Here is a 10,095-nt window from a genome sequence, read left to right as displayed (position 1 = left end):
TTGAGAAAGTGCAGCGTTAGAACATAAACACATCATCATTAGTAAAATCAGGTTGACGGACTGAACAAAAGCAAAACATTGATGTCAGAAGTGGGATTCGAACCCACGCCTCCAGAGGAGACTGCGACCTGAACGCAGCGCCTTAGACCGCTCGGCCATCCTGACTGTTGCGTTGGAGTAAAGGAGCATTCCGTATGGTTTATGTGCCATGCACGTATACGATATTGAGACATATAAAGATATGTTACGTCACCACAGGAAAAACATAACCGACGACACGTCATCGCATGACGTCACGCTTGACGGAGTCTTACAGCGGCTGTTATTCGACGTACGAGGGAAAAAAATATAAACGACAATTATAAAAAATGAAGTGGCATAAAATATTGTAACCGACAGTTTGTTGTTGCGTCTGTAATGAATCATGTAGGAAAATAAAAACACGGAGACCGGAGTCGGAACCAGCGTGAAACAAGACGGAACTACTTTTATTTACTTTTTTACCGGAACAAACACAACAGCGCACCCGCTCTCTCTTTCCGCTTCTGCCCTTCACAACAAAAGCCCAACTTAAAATCACAGCATTTTGCTGAGGCCCCAAAACAGATTCCCAATATAATGTCAGGTAACATAAATAAAAAAGAAGCTTACAATGTTGATACTCGACCAGGTTTGTCCGCAGCCTGGGACGGAGACACGTGGATCATCTGGATGATTAGTAGGATGAGTGACATTTACTTTGTTTACAAGTTAAAAGTCATAAATAAATAAGAATATAAGGAAAAAAGGACGTATTCACATTATTTGCCACTCGCGTATTCAAGAATGATAACAGGGGTTGGTGCCGTAATTCGCTGCCCCCTGTCGTGAAAGTCAAACAAATTATAATAGAACTTTGGCTTGGCTGAAAATATGACTAAATCATAATATAGTTATTGATCATAGTACTGCGTGATTATGAAGACTAAATCAAAATGGAAAACGACAAACGTAGTGATTCTTCAATCAGAAAACTATTCAAAACTTTGGGTTTTGTTCAGTTTCCAAAGATGCAGGATTCAGATTCTGAGGAGCCGGGGATCGAACAGTCGACCTTCTGGATGACCTGCTCCACCTGCTGAGCCACAGCCTCCCAGCACTGACAGTAGAGAAAAGAAATATTTGGATTTATAGCCGAACCATAGTTTACTCAGCTCATTGTCACAAATGAAAAGACTCAGTCAACCACAGCTCAAATCTGGGAAGAAATTTTTTTTAAAGTTACACTGCAAAAAAATAATCTGAGCCACATTTAATATCTTAAATCATTTCATGTTTTTTTTTCTGTCAAGAATTTTGACAATTTCCCTGGAATTTTTTTTCCCCAGACAGTTTTTCTCTTCAAACTTTTATTGTTATTCAACCCAACAGAGAAAAGCACAATAAATCAGTTGTAGCTGCATGAATGTTTGATCATGTACCAATGTACAAAGCTCAAATCACCGTGTTTCCACGTCAACACACAGATCACACTTTCAGCCGGCACTGTTGAAAAATCGGTATTTATTAATGATTTTACAAAAGGCTAAACATGAAACCATTTAACTGATTCATTTCATTTTCAAACCTAAAAAGGAGTCGTTGCTGTTGCTGTATTTGTGTCTTAGTTTTAACAGGTCAGTTATTATCTTGTCATGTCGGACCTCTTTTTTTATTCAAAAATTTAAAATAAATCGACAGGATGGAGTCACTCAGACGAACAGCAGCAGAGGAAACTAATCAGTGTTGTTGTTGTTGTTGTTTTGTTTTTTAAACCTGGGTTTGTTCCTTTTCTACATCAGCAGAGCGGCGGCGGCACATTGAATATGATTATGGAAGTTTTGTTTATGTATATTTGTACAATCACAACCTCAACTCGAGTCCTTGGAAACAACCGGACGCCTCCGACTCCAGAAGCTTCTCCGTCCTGTGACGCTGGAAAAACAAACGTTTCAATCCACAGAACCAAAACGTCCCCGAACGTAAATCCACTCGTCAAAAAACTGTTTGCTGAAACATATTTAATCGTTAAAACAAAGTTTTTTTGTGCAAAGTCTGATTCGTCCACAAAGTTTTGAAATAAATATCTGTTAAGCAAAAAAAGGAGCAAGGACTTAAAAGAGTGGGGTTCATTTTTTTTTTTCTTTCTTTTTCTCTTTATTATCATTGTGAAAACCAACATGAATCACATTGTGAGTGAAAGGAATTTCCTCTTCCTGGCTTGAATTTTATGTTAAAATCAGTCAAAAATTAATTTCACACAACTCCGCAAAAAAGAGGATTTCAAAAAAAAATGAGTAAAATCTAAAGTCACCTCAGGTTCGGGGCGAAACATTTAAAAAAAAAAAGTTGAACTCCACCGACAGTGAGGAGCAGCAGGGAGACGAGTCCAGAGTTTTGGCCGAACTTCCTGTTGTCGCCAACTTCCTTGTTTTGTTTTCTTTAGTCGCCGGGCAGGTTCCTAACAGTAGTAAAAGAGTGAGACAGTCGTGGACCCGAATATTTACAGTAATGTTGTGCACTTTTTTAAAGATCCTTCTCTGGAGAATCTGTCAAGAGTTTTTTATCATCTAAAAACATCACAAAAAAAAATAATACAAATTAAAAAATAATAAAAATCCCATGCTTCCTTTGCTACGGAATGAAAGAACAGTGTTTTCACTCACTGAGAATTTGTAATAATAAAAAACAAAACAAGAAAAAAAAATAAAAAATGAAGACCAGCCTGGAGCCTCAACTTGGAGCGGTGGAGGAGTTAAAAGTGTGAAGACGACGTGATGCAGAAATAGAGAATTAAAATTATACCATAAAAATTGTTCATATTTCAGTTTGGGGTATTTAAAAAAACAACAAAAACAAAAAAAGTTAAAATTGAGAATAAACATTTTTTCCGTCCCTCCAAAAAACATTTTACAAACAAAAATCCCCCCCGCCCCCCCTTGTGGTGTGATTCTCAAATTCTCACTAGATATAATTAAAACTTTTTTTTTACAGTGCTTTATCATTATACATCTTCGACAGACCGTTAATGAGGGGAAGAAAAGTTTGAAGCCGTCAACGTCTCGTCTCCTATTGCAACGATATAGCTACGTCCCAAAAGAAAAGTGAGTGGTCCAGTTATCGGAAGATTAAAATAAAAAAATAAAGACGGCAGGCGGTGGGGGGGGGGGGGGGGGAAGCGAGCGCCGCTCTCTCTCTCTCTCTCTTTCCCAGGAGTTACCGTGGTGACGCCGGTGTTAAGGTGGCGCTGGGGGTGGGGGGTGTTGGGGGTGGGCGGGGCTTAGCTCTACTTGGTGTTGAGCTCGTTCTCCAGCTCCATGAGTTTGCGCGACGCCTTGACCTTGTTGGAGACTTCCTTCCCCTGGGAGAAGAGACGCTGGCGCTCCTTGAAGGTCAGACTCTCCGGAGCGCCGCCGGGGTTCGAGTTCTCCTGCTCCTGACTGCCACACACACACACACACACACACACACACACACACACACACACACACACACACACACACACACACACACACACACACACACACACACACACACACACACACACACACACACACACACACACACACACACACACACACACACACACACACACACACACACAGATTATAATCCAGAGTTTCTGCAGGCTTCACCAGGTTAAATCTACACGAGGGTTCTTACCTCTTCGTCCATTTGTCCCGCGGGTCCTTGTAGACTTCTCCCGATCCTACAACTCCTGCCGAGTTTCCAGTGTACGAGTTAAATCCTGGTTTTTTGGGAATCACACGGGCGGAGACGGAGGCAAAAAAAAAGAGTCAGCATCGTTCGAACATCGTTCTGTTCGTGTGTGAAAACACCCGAGACGGAAGCTGCTGGGTGACGGACGACGTTTAACATTTAAACCTTCTTTTAAATACTTTGAATCGTAGGAACCCTCAGAAAGGCTAAAAAACTTTGAATGATTCCAAACATTATTTCGGTCACAGGTACCCAGCAGCTTCTCAGGTCGACGGCACTTTATTTCCCACAGACCAGCCTAAGCAGAAGGAAGGAAGGAAGGAAGGAAGGAAGGAAGGAGTTGTGGAGAGGCGTTAGGCAGAAACCATCAGATCTCATCAGACTACGGCAGCGAGACGAGAGAAGAGAAAGAGCAGAGCGTCGACGAGCTGTTAAAGGGCCATTCCGTAGCAGCGGCAGCGGCGTCGGTCTGTGGAAGTGTCAGGGTCGGGTCAGAGGTCGAGGTCGCCGAGGACCGCAACCTTTGACCCCCAGAGGAGACGTTAATCAGTTTTGCACGTGCGTCACTTTGTCTTTTCATAAACTGTCCAGCTGAAGATTTGTCCAAATACTTCACAACCACTCGACTCAAGAGTCTGCAGATTACAGAGTCGTTTTGACTTCAGTAAAAATCAATTCTATATTTCTGTTGCCGTCGAACGAGCTCACAAAAAGACCAAAACCAACCGCGGACTGTTTCAACTTAAAGTACCGCAAGTAAAATGACTGACCTGCTGTTCTCGACCAATCAGGCCTCAAGTCGAAGGTTCCTGTACTTTTATCAATAAAAAAAGATTTCCACGGAACTTTATGTGAGTCCGTGTTCCCTGAAGTTCCTGCCGAGGGGAAAGTTCCTGCGGCGGATATTTACGCAGTTTTTGGTAGTTTATTGTCTACTGTGACAATAAATACACTCAAATAAACTCGAGCACCGAATGTGTCAAATCGTCCCTGACAAACCAAACGCACCAGTTCATCCTGCTCCACGAGCGGCTTTCCTCAAAAACGAGGGTTTCCAGCTGTTTTTAGAAATTTAAAAATTATATATATATATATATAATAATAATAATCTGTAAGTAAGAACGTAGACCGGTTGTTGGTTTAGGTCTTTTTCACTTGAATCACCAGGCGACTCCAGGTTCTGACTTCAGGTTGTGGACATTAAACATTAGAGGCTCCGCTCTCCTCAGGTTGTGACACGTCCGGATGTTTCAGCTGGTTCAGTTCAGATGTCGACTCGGTGACGGATCCGTCCAGTTGGCAGCTCCGCGGCTCTTTCGGTCGGGGTTTTTTGTTTTGTTCTTTTATTTCCGAGGACGGGATCGGGACGAGTCCCCAAACCACACAAACACAAACTGGCAGAGAACAAAGTGACGGCGGGTACATTCCTCTGTCGGAGCCAACAGAGACGGACACCTACACTTCTGGCACCGCCGCTAAAAACCTTCTTCAGATTCACAATGTTTTGTTTTTCATCCACTGGCTTTTTTTACGGATTCCTCAAAGGCTGTGAACGCTTCTCTTTCTTTCTTGGACGCCAGTGGAGGCAAAACAAAAGGACTCAAGTTTATGTTTTTGTTTTCCTGCAGCGGTCCAACATCTCTGAGGATGAATTGAATCACTTCTTCCTCTGTGGCTTTCCTTCGTTTTTCATCCCGATTACAAAAATATCTCAGTTTTTCGAGAAAGGACTTTTCGTCAGAGTCGCGCGCGCGAGCGTCCGGAGCTGCCAAGCTGTCCGTCCTCGTGCTCGCTCGCGTAGGAACACGTGGAGCGTCGCCCCGTCAGGGGAAGCCAGGGAGACTCAGGTGACCCGACTCCTCCCGGTCACCTGAACCTGCCGCAATGCCCTGTGGGAGTTGTAGCAGTACAGTCGTAGTGTTATCGTTAGTAAAGCTGCAGCGTTGAGACAGAGTCACGCAGCAGAGACACGGGACTGACGGGCCCAGTGAGGGATCAGCTGACGAGAGACGAGACAAGAAACTGAACAAGACCAAGACACGGAGACGAGCAAAGTGGGGACAAAGGAAGCAGAGACACTGAGGGGAGGGAATCAAAGCAGCAGCGAGCAGCCTGGTGGGAGCTGCGGTCAAAAAGCAATAGACATCAAGCCGGTTACTGGGGGAAGCTGCTGGCAGCCAGAGCGCAGTGATGCATGGTGCACACGTGTGTGTGTGTGTGTGTGTGTGTGTGTGTGTGATACACATGCAGATTCTTTTTTTCTGAGGGAGGTGGGATGGGTGGGTGGGGTTGGATGGGGGGGGGGGGGGGGGACGTTAGTGGGATGTGGATTATCATCGTTTGGTCTGAATTTGAGTGCGAGCGGTTTCCCCCCCGAGGTCCTGGAGTTTGTCATGTTGGATGAGACGCAGCAGCAGCGGCGGTGGTGGAGGTTTATTATGAAGGTGCCGTTTTCAGCTGCTTCCTGTTGCTCAGTTTGCGCCGTGCTGCGTTCAAAGCCCCAGTTTGTCTGCGGATGCTCAAACTGCGTGTCGCGTTCACGCCGTCACAAAAAAAACGCCGACGTTCAAAACGTTCTTCTGTCGCACGAGGGAACTCGCTTCGATAAACATTTGAGTCTATGAACCAAAAGCCAAACTTCTAAAATGTTATTCATGCGTAAGAGAATTTTGGTTTAACAGAAGTCATATTAACAGTTTTTATAATTAGACATATTTTGAGATGATTCTTCTCTTTCGTCTCATGAGATATGGATGAAATTTGTTAAAAGGTTTTTTATTTGATTCTGTTGCGTGAAGCTTGGTCAGTTATCGATGGGGGAGATATACACGACAAAGTATTTATTTTACTTTGTTTCTGGAGATGTCGACCGCAGTTTTCTTCTTGATAAATAATTCTTTGGTATTTGTTTGATAAACAAAAAATTGGGATAAAAAGTCGCAAGGAGGGAAAAGTTCAACGTGGCTGCCGACTGTCTGCGACTCGACCCCTCGAGTGTTGAACCTCTCCTCCTGGAGAAAAGCAAAGATTCATATCTTGAAACAACATTTCTGTTTAAAGTTTAAAGTCCTCAAGATAAACACGTTTCTTTTGGAGGGAAACCACGACCCGAGCGCGACCTTTGGAAACTTTGACCGTAGAAGCAGCTTGAACAGACAACAGCCACCAGGTGGCGCTGTGGTCTGAGTTGGACGGAGACTTTTATTAAAACAGCCGCAGACAAAGAGGAACCCGTCCACTCCACACGCTGCTGCTGCTGTGAGTGTCGCACAGCACTGATGTTTTGTGACATGAGCGGATTATTTTGAATCGAGTGGCGTGAAGAAGAAGAAGAAAAAAAAAAAAAGCCAATGGCGAGTGTCTCCTTCCCTTTAAAAGCCAACACCGCTAAGCAGAGCCACGGGGCAAGGACAGGAAGGGGGCGGGGCAGGGCAGGGCAGGCCACGCCCCCCCGTCCCAAAGCAGCAACCAACCAGACACAAAGGAGGCGGCGAGCGACAACACCAACAGTACTATGATCGGCTCTGATGGGTCTCAATCTGCAGCGAGGCGTGATTATCGATTGCTTTTCTGTTCGCTAGTGCTGATCGAGGGGGGGGGAGGGGGGTCGGGGGGATTGAAGGAAGAATAAATAATTTACTGGGGGAAAAGGAGAAGGGGGTGTTCAAACAAACCAACATGAAAAAATATACAAAAACAAGTACAGTCTGATTTACTGGAGGAAAAGGAGGGAAATTTCCACATATATATGTATATATATATATATATACATAAATAAACATGAAGTGATAAATGACGACTGATAAAATTTGGACAAACATTTAAAGGCGGAAGGTAAAAAGGTGAAGACGGTGGAAATGGAAAGACACCTCTCTACGGAAAAACACAAAAAAAGGCTCTAAACCCTGAAGGAGCGGGTAGTAAACGAAGAGGTGAGTGAACGAGAGGGAGGCTCGGGAGCTGGAGCGGGCGCTGCTGTGGCGAGGAGCCTGGCTCCGCCCTCCTCTCGCGGCGTCTACCTTTAAAGCCCCCCGGGGGGACGGAGCTGGGTTTGGCAGGTAGGGGGGGGCCTGTACTGTTGGAGTTGTTGACTGGCGGCTGGAACGAGGCAGACAGGAAGATGCCGTCGGAAAGAGGACGGGGCTTGCGCGCAGTGGGCGGCGGCTGGGGCCGGCCGTGATTGGGCGAGGCGGAGGCCGCAGGGAGGTCGCCGTACGACTTCCGGGTCGCCGACAGCTTGTGCCCGCCGCCGCCGCCACTCCCTGCTCGGGGGTATTCCTTGCCTTCCTCCTCGTCCTCCTCGTCGCCCGCGTAGGAGACGAACTTGGCGGTGTAGAGCGTGTCGGGGGAGGCGACCTGGGTTTTGAGGTAGGAGGTGTTTCTCTGTGGGGGGGGCGGGGGGTTGTTAGTAGGGTTGAGGGGTTGGGCGGGGGGTTGGTAGTCCCGGGGCAGCGGGGGCCGATACAGACCGGCCGGGTCGTCGGGCGTCAGCAGCTTTCTCTCTGCCTCGTCGTGCTGCCGGCGCCGCTCGGCCTCCAGGCGAGTGTAGTACTCCTGCTCCTGTCTCCTCTGGGGGAGGGACAACCTGTTAGTACTCCGCACTCTCATTGGCTCTCAGCTCACTGGTTAATCAGCTGCTCGCTACGGCTACTTGACAACAGGCGCCACCACGACTAAGTCTACTGACGAGACACTGGAAGCTGACTAGAACCAGTCTGGAACCTGACAAGACACTGGAACCAGTCTGGAACATGACTAGAACCAGTCTGGAACCTGACAAGACACTGGAACCAGTCTGGAACATGACTAGAACCAGTCTGGAACCTGACAAGACACTGGAACCAGTCTTGAACATGACTAGAACCGGACTGGAACCGGACTGGAACCTGACAAGACACTGGAACCTGATTGGAACCTGACTAGAACCGGACTGGAACCTGACAAGACACTGGAACCGGACTGGAACCTGATGAGAAGCTGACGGGAACCTGATGAGACACTGGAACCTGACGAGAACCTGATGAGAAGCTGACGGGAACCTGATGAGACACTGGAACCAGTCTGGAACATGACTAGAACCAGTCTGGAACCTGACAAGACACTGGAACCAGTCTGGAACATGACTAGAACCGGACTGGAACCGGACTGGAACCTGACAAGACACTGGAACCTGATTGGAACCTGACTAGAACCGGACTGGAACCTGACAAGACACTGGAACCGGACTGGAACCTGACAAGAAACTGGAACCTGATTGGGACCTGACTAGAACCGGACTGGAACCTGACAAGACACTGGAACCTGACTGGAACCTGACAAGACACTGGAACCTGACCTGAACTGGACTGGAACCTGACGAGACACTGGAACATTACTGGAACCTGACGAGAACCTGACTGGAACCTGACGAGAACCTGACGGGAACCTGACGAGACACTGGATCCTGACGAGAAGCTGACGGGAACCTGATGAGACACTGGAACCTGACGAGAACCTGATGAGAAGCTGACGGGAACCTGATGAGACACTGGAACCTGACGAGAACCTGATGAGAAGCTGACGGGAACCTGATGAGACACTGGAACCAGTCTGGAACATGACTAGAACCAGTCTGGAACCTGACAAGACACTGGAACCAGTCTGGAACATGACTAGAACCGGACTGGAACCGGACTGGAACCTGACAAGACACTGGAACCTGATTGGAACCTGACTAGAACCGGACTGGAACCTGACAAGACACTGGAACCGGACTGGAACCTGACAAGAAACTGGAACCTGATTGGGACCTGACTAGAACCGGACTGGAACCTGACAAGACACTGGAACCTGACTGGAACCTGACAAGACACTGGAACCTGACCTGAACTGGACTGGAACCTGACGAGACACTGGAACATTACTGGAACCTGACGAGAACCTGACTGGAACCTGACGAGAACCTGACGGGAACCTGACGAGACACTGGATCCTGACGAGAAGCTGACGGGAACCTGATGAGACACTGGAACCTGACGAGAACCTGATGAGAAGCTGACGGGAACCTGATGAGACACTGGAACCTGACGAGAACCTGATGAGAAGCTGACGGGAACCTGATGAGACACTGGAACCTGACGAGAACCTGATGAGAAGCTGACGGGAACCTGATGAGACACTGGAACCTGACGAGAACCTGACGGGAACCTGATGAGACACTGGAACCTGACGAGAACCTGACTGGAACCTGACGAGACACTGGAACCTGATGGGAACCTGACTGGAACCTGACGAGACACTGGAACCTGATGGGAACCTGACTGGAACCTGACGAGACACTGGAACCTGATGGGAACCTGACGGGAACCTGACGGGAAC

At 47.1% G+C, this 10,095-nt stretch overlaps 1 protein-coding gene and 1 non-coding gene across 23 annotated transcripts in view; both read right to left on the bottom strand.

Moving 5' to 3' along the window:
* Positions 1–82: 82 nt before the first annotated feature.
* trnal-cag lies at positions 83–165 on the bottom strand. Its single transcript has one exon. It is a non-coding gene; the product is annotated as a tRNA-Leu (tRNA).
* A 1,360-nt stretch (positions 166–1,525) lies between these two features.
* The window catches only part of afdna (afadin, adherens junction formation factor a), a 74,723-nt gene continuing 66,153 nt past the window's right edge, over positions 1,526–10,095 (bottom strand). For 17 of the 22 annotated variants that reach the window (XM_035617105.2, XM_035617112.2, XM_035617106.2 and 14 more), the window contains 3 exons: positions 7,758–8,307; positions 3,682–3,766; positions 1,526–3,458 (listed from right to left, as the gene is read on the bottom strand). In XM_035617105.2, coding sequence (XP_035472998.2) covers positions 3,305–3,458; positions 3,682–3,766; positions 7,758–8,307 — 789 coding nt within the window. In that variant the 3' untranslated portion in view covers positions 1,526–3,304. The remainder of the gene's footprint in view (positions 3,459–3,681; positions 3,767–7,757; positions 8,308–10,095) is intronic. The other 5 variants (XM_035617120.2, XM_035617123.2, XM_035617125.2 and 2 more) reach the window with 3 other exon arrangements.

This window comes from Scophthalmus maximus, chromosome 18, assembly GCF_022379125.1.
Source record: "Scophthalmus maximus strain ysfricsl-2021 chromosome 18, ASM2237912v1, whole genome shotgun sequence".
NCBI lineage: Eukaryota > Metazoa > Chordata > Actinopteri > Pleuronectiformes > Scophthalmidae > Scophthalmus > Scophthalmus maximus.
The sequence above is the reverse complement of the archived record's forward strand: the minus strand, read 5'-3'. Positions and strand labels throughout refer to the sequence as shown.